Source organism: Oncorhynchus mykiss, chromosome 9 (assembly GCF_013265735.2).
Source record: "Oncorhynchus mykiss isolate Arlee chromosome 9, USDA_OmykA_1.1, whole genome shotgun sequence".
Taxonomy (NCBI): domain Eukaryota; kingdom Metazoa; phylum Chordata; class Actinopteri; order Salmoniformes; family Salmonidae; genus Oncorhynchus; species Oncorhynchus mykiss.
In genome coordinates, this window is record NC_048573.1 from 59,970,393 (window position 1) to 59,989,209 (window position 18,817).

At 43.7% G+C, this 18,817-nt stretch overlaps 1 protein-coding gene across 1 annotated transcript; it reads right to left on the reverse strand.

Moving 5' to 3' along the window:
* Positions 1–7,854: 7,854 nt before the first annotated feature.
* LOC110532557 (inactive dipeptidyl peptidase 10-like) lies at positions 7,855–18,215 on the reverse strand. The gene is made up of 5 exons (XM_036988558.1): positions 18,043–18,215; positions 9,905–10,019; positions 9,228–9,323; positions 8,994–9,088; positions 7,855–8,333 (listed from the first exon to the last, which is right to left on the reverse strand). The coding sequence occupies exons 1-5, from the start codon at positions 18,079–18,081 to the stop codon at positions 7,938–7,940; spliced, it is 741 nt and encodes a 246-aa protein (XP_036844453.1). The 5' UTR covers positions 18,082–18,215; the 3' UTR covers positions 7,855–7,937.
* Between the last annotated feature and the right edge of the window lie 602 nt (positions 18,216–18,817).

The window sequence follows — 18,817 nt, forward strand, 5'->3', positions numbered from 1 at the left end:
AGAGGCCTGTAATTTTCATCATAGGTACACTTCATCTATGACAGACAAAATTAGAAAAGAAATCCAGAAAATCACATTGTAGGATTTTTAATGAATTTATTTGCAAATTATGGTGGAAAATAAGTATTTGGTCAATAACAAAAGTTTCTCAATACTTTGTTATATACCCTTTGTTGGCAATGACAAAGGTCAAACGTTTTCTGTAAGTCTTCACAAGGTTTTCACACACTGTTGCTGGTATTTTGGCCCATTCCTCCATGCAGATCTCCTCTAGAGCAGTGATGTTTTGGGGCTGATGCTGGGCAACACGGACTTTCAACTCCCTCCAAAGATTTTCTATGGGGTTGCGATCTGGAGACTGGCTAGGCCACTCCAGGACCTTGAAATGCTTCTTACGAAGCCACTCCTACATTGCCCGGGCGGTGTGTTTGGGATTATTGTCATGCTGAAATACCCAGCCACGTTTCATCTTCAATGACCTTGCTGATGGTAGGCTTTGTTACTTTGGTCCCAGCTCTCTGCAGGTCATTCACTAGGTCCCCCCATGTGGTTCTGGGATTTTTGTTCAACGTTCTTGTGATCATTTTGACCCCACAGGGTGAGATCTTGCGTGGAGCCCCAGATCGAGGGAGAGATTATCAGTGGTCTTGTATGTCTTCCATTTCCTAATAATTGCCCCCACAGTTGATTTCTTCAAACCTAGCTGCTTACCTACTGTAGATTCAGTCTTCCCAGCCTGGTGCAGGTCTACAATTTTGTTTCTGGTGTCCTTTGACAGCTCTTTGGTCTTGGCCATAGTGGAGTTTGGAGTGTGACTGTTTGAGGTTGTGGACAGGTGTCTTTTATTCTGATAACAAGTTCAAACAGGTGCCATTAATACAGGTAACGAGTGGAGGACAGAGGAGCCTCTTAAAGAAGAAGTTACAGGTCTGTGAGAGCCAGAAATCTTGCTTGTTTGTAGGTGACCAAATACTTATTTTCCACCATGATTTGCAAATAAATTCATTAAAAATCCTACAATGTTGTTTTTCTGGATTTTTTTTTTCATTTTGTCTGTCATAGTTGAAGTGTACCTATGATGAAAATTACAGGCCTCATCTTTTTAAGTGGGATTACTTGCACAATTGGTGGTTGACTAAATACTTTTTTGCCCCAATGTATATCCCCAACTCCAAATGGAGAAGCCACGCTGTAAACAGACCAGAGTGTGTGTGCTCACGTGGGACATGGCGACAATGGGACAGCAATGGAGATACAACAGTACTTGTATGAGGTGAGGTATTGATAGGTATTGTTGCGCTGCAGTACACACCATAAATAAGGATAATAGACTTCTTCCCCCAGTCCATTTTTTTGTGCAAAACATACATTTCTCTCAGGTAGTGCCTCAACATGCTCTACAGTCATGGCCAAAAGTTGAGAATGACACAAATATCAATTTTCACAAAGTCTGCTGCCTCAGTGTCTTTAGATATTTTTGTCAGATGTTATTATGGAATACTGAAGTATAATTACAAGCATTTCGTAAGTGTCAAAGGCTTTTATTGACAATTACATGAAGTTGATGCAAAGAGTCAATATTTTCAGTGTTGACCCTTCTTTTTCAAGACCTCTGCAATCCGCCCTGGCATGCTGTCAATTAACTTCTGGGCCACATCCTGACTGATGGCAGCCCATTATTGCATAATCAATGCTTGGAGTTTGTCAGAATTTGTGGGGTTTTGTTTGTCCATCCTCCTCTTGAAGATTGACCACAAGTTGTCAATGGGATTAAGGTCTGGGGAGTTTCCTGGCCATGGACACAAAATATTGAGTTAGTTATCACTTTTGCCTTATGGCAAACTGTTCCTGGGTGGTTGGGAGAAGTTGCTCTCGGAGGATGTGTTGGTACCATTCTTTATTCATGGCTGTGTTCTTAGGCAAAATTGTGAGTGAGCCCACTCCTTTGGCTGAGAAGCAACCCCAAACATGAATGGTCTCAGGATGCTTTACTGTTGGCATGACACAGGACTGATGGTAGCGCTCACCTTGTCTTCTCCGGACAAGCTTTTTTCTGGATGCCTCAAACAATCGGAAAGGGGATTTATCAGAGAAAATGACTTTACCCCAGTCCTCAGCAGTCCAATCCCTGTACCTTTTTGCAGAATATCAGTCTGTCCCTGATGTTCTTCCTGGAGAGAAGTGGCTTCTTTGCTGCCCTTCTTGACACCAGGCCAACCTCAAAGTCTTTGCCTCACTGTGCGTGCAGATGCACTCACACCTGCCTGCTGCCATTCCTGAGCAAGCTCTGTACTGGTGGTGCCCCGCAGCTGAATCAACTTTAGGAGACGGTCCTAGCGCTTGCTTGACTTTCTTGGGCGCTCTGAAGCCTTCTTCACAACAATTTAACTACTCTCCTTGAAGTTCTTGAGGATCTGATAAGTGGTTGATTTAGGTGCAGTCTTACTGGCAGCAATATCCTTGCTTGTGAAGCCCTTTTTGTGCAAAGCAATGATGACGGCACGTGTTTCCTTGCAGTTAACCATGGTTGACAGAGGAAGAACAATGATTCCAAGCACCACCCTCCTTTTGAAGCTTCCAGTCTGTTATTCGAATGCAATCAGAATGACAGAGTGATCTCCAGCCTTGTCCTCGTCAACACTCACACCTGTGTTAACGAGAGAATCACTGACATGATGTCAGCTGGTCCTTTTGTGGCAGGGCTGAAATGCAGTAGAAATGTTTTTTGGCGATTCAGTTCATTTGCATGGCAAAGAGAAACTTTGCAATTAATTGCAATTCATCTGATCACTCTTCATAACATTCTGGAGTATATGCAAATTGACATCATACAAACTGAGGCAGCAGACTTTGTTAAAAATTTTAATTTGTGTCATTCTCAAAACGTTTGGCCACGGCTGTATGTTATACCAGCACCTATTTGTCTGTAACTGCAGAGCAGACTCAACTCTCCATTTTCTTTTCCCTTCTCTCTAAATTGCACAGTCTTACATTTACATTACATTTTAGTCATTTGCAGACACTCTTATCCTGAGCAACTTAGAATTAGTGCATTCATCTTAAGATAGCTAGGTGAGACAACCACATCACATTTTCTCTCTTGGCAGTTTCCACCTGTCTAACTCCTGCTGCATTTCCTCATCTCCATCCATCCTCTCCTTCCCCTCTTTTTGGGTAAAACAAAGGGAATAACTCTCATAAGCACTGACGCACACATGCATATGCACACGCCTAATTAGTCTAACTACAGATGTAGGATCTTCATTTGATCATCCTGTTCGGAATTTTAAAACCTGTAGTGTATTTGAGGTTTAAAACGTCTTCTGAAGTTTACAAATTCACATTTCCTGTTTTTATTTTCCTGCCGTAGCATACTGGATCAAATTAAGAACCTACATCTAATCACACACAAAAACAATTTGTCTGACTATTGAGGATTTTAAGGAGCAATTTAACCCCTCTGCTACATAGGAACGTTGTTCTCTCCCATATGCAGCCCCCACCATCCCTACTCCTAACTATATCCCCCCTTTCAAAATAAATGTATTTCCATCCACTAGGCACAAATCTCCCCCAAAGCCCCACCAGCTACATCTAGCTAATATGAAATCCAGGGGAGAAGCCTTTCAACTTAACAAACAGCCCACTAATCCATTTCCCACCACTGCAGCCCTCTCCTCTAAGCATCCATCCTCCTGATTATTTTACACCCCTTCTGATTGACTTCCATTGGACAGGATGATCTAAGGGCAACTGGTGCGTTTCACATGTTTTTCTCCCCTATCTCTACTGCGTCTGTCTCTCTATTCTCCCTGTCCCTCTCTCTATCTCACTTTGCCATTCTCAGCGGCATACAGATCCTCTCCCCAATAAAGGGGAAAGCCGGTGCTTGCTGCATACTGCTTCAGTCAGCAGAAAAACCCAAGAGATAGAGAGAAAAAAGTGAGTTATAGATAGATAGAAAGACTTGAGGGAGTGAGAGAGAAGCAAAGCAGAAAGAGAGCAAAAGATAAAGACTGAAGGTATAACCCCCCACATCCACCACAGACACCACACTGTTCACAAACATAAAATTGCACATGTAGCCAGGTGACATACAAGTGTGCATACATCTACTCACTCAAACTCTGTGCATATAGATGGGGATAGAACATTCTGCTGATGCAACAGTAAAAATGCAAACAGAGAATTGTAGACAAACCAACACACAGGTACTGTAGCGCTAAAACCTATTGATTCATATATATGAAGCATGTACTGATGCATGTACTGAAGATCATCAGTTACTAGATCGTTCAATCAGACTGAATTAGCTCTGCTATCTATATCTCTCGAGTGGTGCATCGGTCCAAGGCACTGCTTCTCAGTGCTAAAGGCGTCACTACAGACCCTTGTTCGAATCCAGGCTGTATCACAACCGGCCATAATTGGGAGTCCCATAGGGCAGCGCACAATTGGCCCAGCATAGTCCGGGTTTGGCCAGGGTAGGCCATCATTGTAAGTAAGAATTTGTTCTTAACTGACTTGCCTAGTTAAATAAAGGTAAAAGATATACATACACACCATCTAAAAATCAATATTAACGTGCAAAAAATTATACTTGTGTTTTTGCTTCCCCATTTTACAACAGCGCTAATCTGATCAACTACTAAATGAGGAGAACAGATCCTAGAGGAAAAAGAGGGGAAGAGGGAGGGAAAGGATAAGGGAGAGAGGATAAGGGAGAGAGAGGGGAAGAGGGAGAGAGAGGATAAGGGAGAGAGAGGGGAAGAGGGAGGGAAAGGATAAGGGAGAGAGAGGATAAGGGAGAGAGAGGGGAAGAGGGAGAGAGAGGATAAGGGAGAGAGAGGGGAAGAGGGAGGGAAAGGATAAGGGAGAGAGAGGATAAGGGAGAGAGAGGGGAAGAGGGAGGGAAAGGGAGAGAGAGGATAAGGGAGAGAGAGGGGAAGAGGGAGAGAGAGGATAAGGGAGAGAGAGGATAAGGGAGAGCGAGGGGAAGAGGGAGTGAAGGGATAAGGGAGAGAGAGGATAAGGGAGAGAGAGGGGAAGAGGGAGGGAAAGGATAAGGGAGAGAGAGAGCAGATTGTATACAGTCAGAACAGCCCGGCTGTTTTGACAGGGCTTTTTAATAAGGCAAAAATTGTGCTGAGGGCTTATTTTTTTCCTAATCATTTTTTCCTCCTCTCCCATTACCTGTATATTACACCTTTTGCTCACTCCTTTGGGGAAACAGGAAACTATGTATTAAGCAAAAGGTTATTTACAGAAGGAGTAGGTCAGTTGGGGAGACAGAGAATGCTATCATAAGGCAAAGAGAGAAACGGGAAAATGCATGTGTTTTTAGAGTTGCTTGTTATGCTGGAGTTTGCCTCAAACCACCTGCAAGTGTGCATTAGACATTAGGCTCTCATATAAGCTTCTCCTTCACTTTCCCCGCCGGGCGATTTCATTACCGCATGCAGCTCCAACTTTACCATGCTATCTCTCCCTCCCCCTGCCCTGCTATCTACATCAAACTCTCTCTCAGCCATTCATACCCTCCATCCTTCTACACCCCTTCCCCCAGCATTACCCAGTCTGAAGATTGCCAGTAATTTCACTAGTGGCTGTTGTTTGAATAGCATGTAGAGCAACAGACTGCTGCAGTACTGTAGCAGCATCACTAGTTTCCCTTTCTGTCTCCCTCCCAATCCCTCTCCATATTTCTCTCTCTCCCTCTCCATATTTCTCTCTCTCCCTCTCCATATTTCTCTCTCCCTCCCAATCCCTCTCCATATTTCTCTCTCTCCCTCTCCATATTTCTCTCTCCCTCCCAATCCCTCTCCATATTTCTCTCTCTCCCTCTCCATATTTCTCTCTCCCTCCCTATCCCTCTCCATATTTCTCTCTCTCCCTCTCCATATTTCTCTCTCCCTCCCTATCGCTCTCCATATTTCTCTCTCCCTCCCTATCCCTCTCCATATTTCTCTCTCTCCCTCTCCATATTTCTCTCTCCCTCCCTATCCCTCTCCATATTTCTCTCTCCCTCCCTATCCCTCTCCATATTTCTCTCTCTCCCTCTCCATATTTCTCTCTCCCTCCCTCTCCCTCTCCATATTTCTCTCTCTCCCTCCCTTTCCCTCTCCATATTTCTCTCCCTCCCTCTCCATATTTCTCTCTCCCTCTCCATATTTCTCTCTCTCCCTCTCCATATTTCTCTCTCCCTCCCTCTCCCTCTCCATATTTCTCTATCCCTCTCCATATTTCTCTCTCCTTCCCTCTCCCTCTCCCCCTCCCTCTCCCTCTCCCTCTCTCCCTCCCTCTCCCTCTCCCTCTCTCCCTCCCTCTCCCTATTTCTCTCTCGCTCCCTCTCCCTCTCCATATTTCTCGCTCCCTCCTTCTCCCTCTCCATATTTCTCGCTCCCTCCCTCTCCCTCTCTATATTTATCTCTCTCCCTCTCCATATTTCTCTCACCCTCTCCATATTTCTCTCTCCCTATTTCTCTCCTTCCCTCCCTCTCCCTCTCCCTCTTTCTCTCCCTCCCTCTCTCTCTCCCTCTCCATATTTCTCTCTCCCTCTCTCTCCCTCTCCATATTTCTCTCTCCCTCCCTATCCCTCTCCATATTTCTCTCTCCCTCTCCATTTTTCTCTCTCTCCCTCTCCATATTTCTCTCTCTCCCTCTCCATATTTCTCTCTCTCCCTCTCCATATTTCTCTCTCCCTCCCTCTCCCTCTCCATATTTCTCTCTCCCTCCCTATCCCTCTCCATATTTCTCTCTCCCTCCCTATCCCTCTCCATATTTCTCTCTCCCTCCCTCTCCCTCTCCCCCTCCCTCTCCCTCTCCCTCTCTCCCTCCCTCTCCCTCTCCCTCTCTCCCTCCCTCTCCCTATTTCTCTCTCCCTCCCTCTCCCTCTCCATATTTCTCGCTCCCTCCTTCTCCCTCTCCATATTTCTCGCTCCCTCCCTCTCCCTCTCTATATTTATCTCTCTCCCTCTCCATATTTCTCTCACCCTCTCCATATTTCTCTCTCCCTATTTCTCTCCTTCCCTCCCTCTCTCTCTCCCTCTTTCTCTCCCTCCCTCTCTCTCTCCCTCTCCATATTTCTCTCTCCCTCTCTCTCCCTCTCCATATTTCTCTCTCCCTCCCTATCCCTCTCCATATTTCTCTCTCTCCCTCCCTCTCCCTCTTTCTCTCTCCCTCCCTCTCCCTCTTTCTCTCTCCCTCCCTCTCCCTATTTCTCTCTCCCTCCCTCTCCATATTTCTCACTCCCTCCCTCTCCCTCTCCATATTTCTCGCTCCCTCCCCTCCCTCTCCCTCTCCATATTTATCTCTCTCCCTCTCCATATTTCTCTCTCCCTCTCCATATTTCTCTCTCCCTCCCTCCCTCTCCCTCTCCATATTTCTCGCTCCCTCCCTCTCCCTCTCCATATTTATCTCTCTCCCTCTCCATATTTCTCTCTCCCTCTCCATATTTCTCTCTCCCTCTCCCTTTCCATATTTCTCGCTCCCTCCCTCTCCCTCTCCATATTTATCTCTCTCCCTCTCCATATTTCTCTCTCCCTCTCCATATTTCTCTCTCCCTCTCCCTTTCCATATTTCTCTCCCTCCCTCCCTCTCCCTCTCCATATTTCTCTCTCTCTCTCTCCCTCTCCATATTTCTCTCCCTCCCTCTCTCTCTCCCTCTCCATATTTCTCTCTCCCTCTCCATATCTCTCTCACTCCCTCTCCATATTTCTCTCTCCCTCCCACTCCCTCCCTCTCCATATTTCTCTCTCTCTCCCTCCCTCTCCATATTTCTCTCTCTCTCCCTCCCTCTCCCTATTTCTCTCTCCCTCCCTCCCTCTCCCTCTCCATATATCTCTCGCTCTCTCCCTCTCCATATTTCTCTCTCTCCCTCTCCCTCCCTCTCCCTATTTCTCTCTCTCTCCCTCTCTCTAACTGTTTCATAAGGGGATTTACTCTAAAGGCCGGATTAGAATGCATGGCATCATTGTACTACAGTCACAATGCAGTTGGGAAATAGACCTGTCATTAGTCGCAAACGGAAACAGATTTGACTCAATTGATTTTCTCTGATGGTCTGGAATCAGTTTGTGGCATTGCTGTGTAAAACTAATGTGTTCAATGAAAGTGAGTGTGAAACCCTTGTTGCAATCAAATAATCTTTGGTGTCTTTGGAGAATTGCTTTGACAGTGGGTATGATTATTGATGAAGATTGGCACTGTAAAAGAGATGGTTCTGCTGAGCATTTTATTTGGTCATAACCAGAGTCACTCACCGGTTGAATGTTGTATGCCAACAGGACAAACCTCTTGTCTGCAGACACATGGAACTTTGTGTAAGTCAAATCCTGTAGAAAACATGGTAAGATAAACATGTCAACAACATCCCTAGATCTAATATGAGACTTAACCTTCAAGAACAACATCCCTGGAGCTAAGTAGTTGTAGATAATATCAGAGATAGGACTGCACTTGGGAAGCCATGGCCATAGTTATAGTAGGTCTGCATATATCATGAGCAGAATGCTAATTACTGTTGTAGGCTTACAGCTACAGTGTGGGATTAACATGGCAACAGAGATGATACACCAAGTGAGAATCTGGCGAGAGCCGGAGAGGAGACAGCATCTCCCCATCTTGACAACAGAACCCTGCTTAGCTCCTAGGCAATGACCCACATAAGTCTGTCAGTGTCGCACAGAGCCAGGCGGTGTTGTTCAAAGTGAGGCTCTTGCTTGAAAAATCTCTTTGAAGCCGTATGTTGAAGGCTTCAATTGAACAGTGAGGGAACCAAATAGACCCAAAAGAGCTTAAACTGTCACTGCATATCTATCTAACTGTATAGTTACTACTGCTCTCTACTGGTTTAACAGTCGTTCTATAGTTCTTTCTCCATCTGGGAGGACCACTCAGTCTCTATTGAATTTGCCTGGTTGACTCCTTATATGAGCCGATCAATAGTGGAATACAGCTCCTCTCCTGCAGGGCCGTTATGGGCCGTTACTCACTAAAGAGCTGTTGTCCAGCAGGGTAGCTGTGATGTTGGAGTGGAGGCTGTAGGACAGGACATGACCCTCTCTGGTTCTGAGCGCAACCTCATTCTCTGGAAGGGACAACACAGGCCGAAGGGAAATGGTTACCTTTTGGTTGGTTCACTCAATATAACATGAATGGGAGCTTGCCTTGGCTTCCCTATACATGTTCTATCTCGTTCCCCCGCTTTAGGGTATCAAGGCTCTTACCATCCAACCAGGTCACACAGGGGTCGTGAACTGTATACTTCTCACTTTCCAGATCCTCCATGGTGAGACGGGATCGCAGAAACAGGTGAGACTCATCTTCCAGAGAAAGAGAGAAAGCGAGAGAAATGAGAAAGTGGGAGAAAACAAATGGACAAAAACACTCCACTTGTCATTTCCACCCGGAATGAACAAGAAGCTTCCTCTATTCACACAGATCCAAGGCACAGCTGGTGCTGCGGCTCAGCTTGTTCTTAGCATAGCACTGGAGTCTCGTCTTTTGTCTGAGTCTCTTTTCAATGCAGGGGAATTTTGTATTTGTCAGTGTTGATTTGTTTTGTCAAATTGTGAATGTCATTGTTGATATGTTAATCTGATGGAGTCTCTGTTCTCACTCCTCCCACTGCATCCTCTCTCCTTCTCTCCGTCCCTCTCTCTCTTTCTCTCTCTCTCTGTTCTTCAAGCCTCCATCTCACTCACCCCCTTCACCCCTCCTTGCCTTTATTCTCTTTCTCTCTCCCTCCTGCATTCTTTTTCTCTATTTGTTTCTCTACATCTTTCTTTTCCTCCCCATTCCTTCTCTTCCATCCCCCATTCCTTCTCTTCCCTCCCCCATTCCTTCTCTTCTCTTCCCTCCCCCATTCCTTCTCTTCCCTCTCCCATTATGTGTTTCATCTTACCAGGTGTGAGCATGATGACTGAAAGGCTGACCAGTGATAGAACACCAACGATCACCATCATGGCGATTGCAATGCCCTTCCAGTTCCGAGGTGGACCGGCTGAAGCATGCATGTCCTAACAAGAGAAGCACACAGACACACACACACATACAGACACACAGCGATGAGTGTAATGTCCACACACACAGCTGAGGGAGAGAACATTAGTGCCGCTTCATTTCCACAGCCTCACAGTGAGTATTTCGCTCTCAGACAAGCAGATCTGCGGCGTAGGCAACAGGCAGTCTCTGGGGAAATAACAGTTTCGTACTCTCACTATGACAGAAAAATGTGTAATTTAGACTTCTCCTTTGCCAGGGAAAAATGTTTAATTAATTGCAGACTATCATTTCTGTCATGGTTTAATTTCTCAAATCTGTCGCCTCATTTCACCTGTAACAGCTTTCATGGGGCACAGGGTAGGGTTTGGGAGGAAGAGTGGAAGGGTGCACGTTCTTGGGCACAGCGTTCTTGGGCACAAGGACTATGGTGGTCTGCTTGAAACATGTAGGTATTACAGACTGGGTCAGAGAGAGGTTGTAAATGTCAGTGAAGACACTTGTCAGCTGGTCAGAGCATGTGCTGAGCCTGCGGCCTGTTTAAAAGTCTTACTGACATTGACAATGGAGATTGTGATCACACAGTCATCTAGAGCAGCTGGTGCTCTCATGCATGGTTATGTGTTGCTTGCCTCAAAGCGAGCATAGACAAAATGTAGCTTGTTTGGTAGGCTTGCGTCACTGGGCAGCTCTCGGCTGGGTTTCCCTTTGTAATCCGTAATAGTTTGCAAGTCCTGCCACATCTGAAGGGTATCAGAGCCGGTGTAGTATTTGGTATTTTATTAGGATCCCCATTAACTGTTGCAAAAGCACTAGCTACTCTTCCTGGGGTACACATAAAACATGAAACATGAAACGATATACTGTGTGTTGAGTATTATCTCAAGATTAGCCTATGAAGTGTGGAGCTATGTACAGATATCATTCCCTTTCTGGTTCTACTGGTAACAATAATATGCTCCATGGCCCTTTTCTCGTTGTTATGTCAACTGTTTGATTTTACTTTTATGATTGTGTCTTGTGTGATTGTGGTTTAAGTTTTTTCAGTATGCAGATAGGTTGAGAGCATGTGAGGTTGGGGATTGTACATTGCATAAGTGGAGATGTGTGTGTGTGAATGCAACAGTGGCTGTATAGTGGTGGTTCGGAGACAGCTGGTGTAACACAGGGCTGGATGGAGGATCAGCAATATGTCAACCAGCAATCCCCATGGCTGTTCCTGTCCTCCATCAAGGCCTGCGGAAAGGTGAGGGTGATGGAAAACAGCAGCTGGCCATGGCTCTGTGGCTTTGAGGACAGGGCCAGGCCATGAGGTTTATGGCTGCATTGTGATTGCGCTCTCACACTCCAATGAATATAATGCCCCGGTGTCTTGTCTCAGACAGCTACACACTATATATGAGGACTCTGGAATCGTCTGCAGTTGTATTTAATCGTGACTGATACTGTGGCTTCCTTATTCCAGTAGAGCTTTGAGGAGCATTGGAGGAGAATATACAGACGCAATATTCCTACAGCAGCTGTTTCTTGTACTGTAATGTTCCATCTTATTTATGTTTCACCTTGTGTTCTTGAACTTTTTGTTAAATTAATTCCCATCATCACACCTCATCATGTTGGTCTTCTAGGTAGCTAACTCACCTTTCATGGAACGTGCACCCTTCCACACAGGTCCAGAGCTCCAGACCAATAAGTCCTCCCCTGATGTGCTCCTTTCTTTGACTGTAGCTGCTATACTCTATCTCTGTAATTCTCTCTGTTCTCTCAACACAGTGCACAGTCCTGTGCTGTACAATAGTGGACCCGATCAACATCATTCCCTCTGATTGGGTGTTATGTAAGATATGGAAGAAAAGAGACCCTAGCAGGCAGACACACACACACACACACACACACACACACACACACACAGAGGAGACCCTAACAGAGAGGCACGGTTCATGTAATTTCCCTTCGCTCTTCTGATTCGACCACAGATAGTGTTTTGATTTCAAAATCCTTCCCTAATTACTACTGCATGCAACACTCTGCTGAAACATCCCCTCTAATGGGATGCACCACCACAGGAAGCACATCAGATAGAGCGGGAGAACCCTGTGCATGCTGGCTGGGGGAAGAGGGAGTTATGTCAAAGTTGCAAATGAGACACAGATACAGGAGACGGGAAGATAATCTCAAGGGTGGATACACACATCCACCATATTCTGGGTGGGTTTCAATGATGGCGACGCTACATCTGAGGAATCAAGGATTCAGCACAGCACTGATTGCCAGAAGAGGTGGACAGATGAGGGGTTAGATTGACATGTGAATATCACCAGTGCACGCTTTTTGGTGACCCGATAAAAGGAATCTGGACAATAAAACAATTATAATGTACAATACACTGCTCTGTGAGCCATCCATCCGAGAGAGAGTCAAGAGGAGCCTATGATAAAGCTTTGATGATGCTGTCAGTCAAACCAACCCACAGGCAGTCTATACTCTAGTCTATAGACTAAATGGAGCTTCGTACTGTATGTGCAACCAAACATGTATCTCTTGGGGAGAGACCTCTGCAAACATTTGCAGGGCTGACTACGTCTGTAGCGTCAGTGAGAGATAACAGAGTTCCCCTCCCACCATGGCCAACAGACAGAGCAGACCAAGGGAATTCCCCTCAACCAACCAAATAGGATCGGTACAGTGTGCAGCTGAACAAGGTCCAGCGGGAAACAATTCATAGAAAGCGAGCAGCCGGTAAAAGGGACTTTAGGTGGGTCACTAGAAAGCCTCTCGCCCCACAAAATATGACACATCCTTGCGTAATCCCTGGTCCGATAACCTGACCCCTTCTTCACTGAGAAACTCAACTAACGGTTACAGATAAAACACATGCTGAAACACATACTGTATGTAGACTGTAATCAAAACACCTTAATTGTATGGTTGGCTACAGACTCAAAAAGGGAAACCACACAAAATAGAATTGCTCAATTTGCTCCCAATGCACCAGAGGTAGTTTATAAATTAGACTCTGGGGATCTCCTTGTCTGTCTGTCTTTGGAACATGCGGTGAAAATAACACAATAAATCATCGGGAGCAGAATCACAGCTAATGAAGCTATTGTTGAGACATGCTGACTCTCATCTACATATCCAAATCCCACCAGCTACATAATTCTGCAGCAACCAATCACTAGTAACCAGAAAGAAAAACAAGATGTACCAAGACATGATATTTGAAGATCAAGCAAGCCAGTCAACCATTACATTTTAAGAGACAAAACTGTAATAGCAACTATTTTTTGGAAGATACAATGAGCCTACCAGCATCTTGTTTTAACGATTCACTGTAATTGATCTCACGGGACAAAAGCAGATGAACCATTAACACATAACTTTTATTTGAATGCATTGCCATGTCAATATCTCTTTGGTACCTCAGTTAAATAGTAGCCATTATGAAGCAGTTTCCCACTTTCTGACTGGTTTAAATAGATATAACTGGGGTGATGTGCAAGGACCTCAACAGCACTGCCAGTGCTCCGCTATAAACTTCAAAGGATTTGAAAGCTGTATCGCCACGCCATGATTGAAGTGACCTTTTGGATAATACAATTTCAATAAACACAGTGCCGCCATCTATACCGCCATTTATTTGGCAGAATTGCAACAATTTGCCTTTTCTCACTTGCCTCTCACATCCTCAAAGGTTGTAGGTGGTAGGCTTTGGATTTGGGTTGAGGAGGATGACACTTTTGCCCTAATATCATATACTCAGCAGCACCTGCCACAGTTGCATGGAAAAATCCACTGCTTTAAGCCTCCTCTGCTGTGAGCCCTGCAGCCCTTTTCTCTATTCCCTTTCATGCATCCTACCATGCATCCCACCAAGCAATAGCAAATGACTGTACAAAAAGGCTCTCAGTACACTATATGGCTGCTGAACCTATCCCACTCCTCTACATTGCTGTGTCCGCCCTGGGGAGAAGGGAGTGTGATACTGCTGTAAACTATGAGGGAGAGGAGAATAAAAGATAACGACAGGTAGTCTAGCGGTTAAGTGCGTTGGGCCAGTAACTGAAAGGTTGCTGGTTTGAATCCCTGAGCTGACTAGGTGAAACATCTGTTGGTGTGCCCTTGAGCAAGGCACTTAACACTAATTTTAACACTAATTGCTCTGGATAAGAGCGTCTGTGTCACACCCTGATCATAGTTTGCTTTGTATGTTTCTATGTTTTGGTTGGTCTGGGTGGGCATTCTATGTTACATGTCTAGTTTGTCTAGTTCTATGTTTGGCCTGATATGGTTCTCAATCAGAGGCAGGTGTTCGTCATTATCTCTGATTGGGAACCATATTTAGGTAGCCTGTTTGGTGTTGGGTTTTGTGGGTGATTGTCCTTAGTGTCCTTTTCATATCGTGTGTATGTGCACCAGTATTAGGCTGTTTGGTGTTGGGTTTTGTGGGTGAATGTCCTTAGTGTCCTTGTTCTGTGTGTATGTGCACCAGTATCAGGCTGTTTGGTGTTGGGTTTTGTGGGTGATTGTCCTTAGTGTCTTGATGTCCTTGTTCTGTCGTGTATATGTGCACCAGTATTAGGCTGTTTGGGTTTTCGTTACGTTTATTGTTTTGTCGTTTTTGTATTGGATTCGTGTTGCTTCAGTTTCATTAAACATGGATCACAATAGCCACGCTGCATTTTGGTCTGACTCTCTTTCCCATACAGAAAACCGTGACAGTCTGCTAAATAATTGATATGAGAGAGAGGTGCATGTTCTGACACAGGACTGATACAGTTGAAGTCGGAAGTTTACATACACTTAGGTTGGAGTCAATAAAAACTTGTTTTTCAACCAATAACAAATTTCTTGTTAAACTTTAGTTTTGGCAAGTCGGTTAGGACATCCACTTTGTGCATGACACAAGTAAAATTTCCAACAATTGTTTACAGAAAGATTATTTCACTTATAACTCACTGTATCACAATTCCAGTGGGTCAGAAGTTTACATACACTAAGTTGACTGTGCCTTTAAACAGCTTGGAAAATCACAGGAAATTATGTCATGGCTTTAAACTTCTGATAGGCTAATTGACATCATTTGAGTCAATTGGAGGCGTACCTGTGGATGTATTTCAAGGGCTACCTTCAAACTCAGTGCCTCTTTGCTTGACATCATGGGAAAATCAAAAGAAATCAGTCAAAAAATATAGACCTCTACAAGTCTGGTTCATCCTTGGGAGCGATTTCCAAACACCTGAAGGTACCAAGTTCATCTGTACAAACAAAAGTATGCAAGTATAAACACCATGGGACCACACAGCCGTCATACCACTCAGGAAGGAGACGCCTTCGGTCTCCTAGAGATGAACGTACTTTAGTGCGAAAAGTGCAGATCAATCCCAGAACAACAGCAAAGGACCTTGTGAAGATGCTTGAGGAAACAGGTACAAAAGTATCTATATCCACAGTAAAACAAGTCCTATATCAACAAAACCTGAAAGTCCGCTCAGCAAGGAAGAGGCCACTGCTCCAAAACCGCCATAAAAAAGCCAGACTATGGTTTGCAAATGTACATGGGGACGAATATTGTACTTTTTGGAGAAATGTCCTCTGGTCTGATGAAACAAAAATGGAGCTGTTTGGGCATAATGACCATCGTTATGTTTGGAGGAAAAAGAGGGATGCTTGCAAGCCGAAGAACACCATCCCAACCGTGACGCACGTGGGTGGCAGCATCATGTTGTGGGGGTGCTTTGCTGCAGGAGGGACTGGTGCACCTCATAATATAGATGGCATCATGAGGCAGGAAAATTATGTGGATATATTGAAGCATCATCTCAAGACATCAGTCAGGAAGTTAAAGCTTGGATGAAAATGCGTCTTACAAATGGACAATGACCCCAAACATACTTCCAAAGTTGTGGCAAAATGGCTTAAGGACAACAAAGTCAAGGTATTGGAGTGGCCATCACAAAGCCCTGACCTCAATCCTGTAGAAAATTTGTGGGCAGACCTGAAAAAGCATGTGCGAGCAATGAGGCCTACAAACCTGACTCAGTACACCAGCTCTGTCGGGAGGAATGGGCCAAAATTCACCCAACTTATTGTGGGAAGCTTGTGAAACCTACCCGAAACGTTTGACCCAAGTTAGACAATTTTAAAGGCAATGCTACCAAATACTAATTGAGTGTATGTAAACTTCTGACCCACTGGGAAAGTGATGAAAGAAATACAAGCTGAAATAAATCATTCTCTCTACTATTATTCTGACATTTCACATTCTTAAAATAAAGTTGTTTTCCAAACTGACCTAAAACAGGGATTCTTTACTTGGATTAAATGTCAGGAATTGTGAAAAACTGAGTTTAAATTTATTTGGCTAAGGTGTATGTAAACTTCTGACTTCAACTGTAAATGCATCCTTTTAAAGTACACTCTTCTTGTTCAACCACCCCATCACAGATCAAATCTGTGGAAACAGAACCAAGCACGGAGGTGCAGTATATGAATTGCTTGGCTGTGTAAAATAAAAGGACTGTGCCATAATAACGCAGAGAAACATTTGCCTGGGAAAGATACACTAACTAGTGTTGTGTGGATTCTTTGTTTAACCTACAAAATGTAAATGGATCAATTCTAAATTGTTGGGAGACATAAAACATTCCCCACTGACCACTTCAGACAGGAAAGACATGTATCATCTATTTTCAATTATTCACAATGTTGCACAGTATAAAATCTACCAATGCAACCTAACACAGCACTGCTTAAAAACAATGTTGTTGACAGTCTGACACATGATTTGTAAACCAAATGAATAGTGCAGCTCTGAACTGAAAATGCCGTCACGGCTGAATTGTTGCTGTCGCTGAGAAGGTAATGGGTATTCTTAATTAGACTTGGCAAGGCTATAAAGTACTGCTGTAGTGGAGATGGAAAGCATATCGCAACACTAACTAATATCCAGGAGCAATTTATTTCTCTGATTATTAATTAAAAACAGTATGTATGTAGCTATCAGCAACTGTCCACCAAGAAGCAACCAACTACAGTCACATTTGGTTACTTTTACATTTCTGGAGCATCAGCAATTCTGCAACCTATTGACAGCCTGCAAGTAGAGACAGCTACATGCAAAAACTGTTGCAACTTCTCTGTTTGAATAGGCTCACAGAGCTGCTGAATGACCATGCAGTGGACATTATTCAGTACATGGGGGGAAATTAATATGACATTAAAAACAGTGGCAAAAATTGTGAAATGAAAATGCTGGTAAAATAAGGTCTGGTGTTAAATAAGTCAACTTTGCTATTCAGATTTTAAATCAACTTAATTGAGGCTATACACTTCATATAATTACAGAATAAATTAGATTGTCCATCACCTGCTGCAAGTTGTGTGCCTCATTCACACCTCGATTGCAGATCTCTCTTTATCCACATGCTGTGGGCTATAAATCAATTAATAAAGTAGGCCTATATGCCCTTTGGCATGGGTAAGCCATGACTACAGCATTTTAATTGCTATAACCGCAACCGACACGCAGTATGATGTGTTTTAAAATATAGCCTACATAATTTAACTGAATCAGTTTACCAACAAAAAAAATCACTACATCAAAACAGTTTGCGATTGAAGAGGGGAATACCGGTATTGGGGTTACCACTGCGACCACTGCAGTGCACACAGAAGCTTGTTCAAGAGATGCCTGTATTGATTAGATATATTAAGTACGAATAAAAGAGCACAAATGAAAGACAGATATTAATTGATAATCATATCATGTTGATTTAAATGTAAAAACTATTTCTGACTGGTCACGACAGAGATATAAAATATAAAAACAGGCGCATTTAGACCATCCTTCAAGCGCATACGCTCACATCTAGACACACGCACACACAGACCTCTGCGACTGTAATGTTATCGCCATGCTCATCAGAGAGATTTATGCAATGAGATCAACGCAGATCCTGCTCTATGATAAAATAAAAAACAATCTTGGGAACATAAAAAAAAAAAAAAAACGAAACAGTATTGAGTAGAGCCATTTACCAGGTCCGTGCCCATGTTCTGTTGAGTAGTGGCAATCATCTTTGCTGTCTTCAACAAGCTTCTTCCTGGAATTAAATCATGCTCCTTTCAGCAGTTGATCTGGATGAATGCACTTGCGATGTTCACAAGTTGTCCAAGTAAAAATTATCTCTCTCTCTCTCTCTCTCTCTCTCATTCTCTTTCTCTTTCTCTCTCTCTCTCTTCTTCTACAGTATCTCAGCGGGAGGGAGTGTATGTGTGTGTGTGTTCTGTTTATGGACATTTGCTTGCTTCCTCACTGATTACAAAGTAATCAGATTACGTTACTGAGTTTGGCTAATCCAAAAGTTATGTTATTGATTACAATTTTGGACAGGTAATTGTGACAGTTAGAAAGTAACCTACCCAACCCAGTTGATAAACTCTGAAATTAATCAAGACAGTCGTAACCTCTGGTTCAGCAACATTCTATGGCTGTAAGTAGTAATGTTGGAGCAACACATATGCCATGTAAATCACGGTTCTGACTCGATGGAGCACAGCTACGACCGGGAGTGACTTTTCGTAGCAGGTTAGGGGAGCATTTGAACTAACCTTTATCCTAAACTTAACCTAATTCTCCTAACCTGCCACGTTAATTCTCCTAACCTGCTACGAAAAAGTAACTTCTAGTCAAAACCATAAATCACAGCTACTGAGTTCAAATAGCCTAATAATTGTAGAAATATCAATGTGTTAATATGATATCAATCAATATGATATAACAAGAATGATAATTAATGTTAATACTAATGCT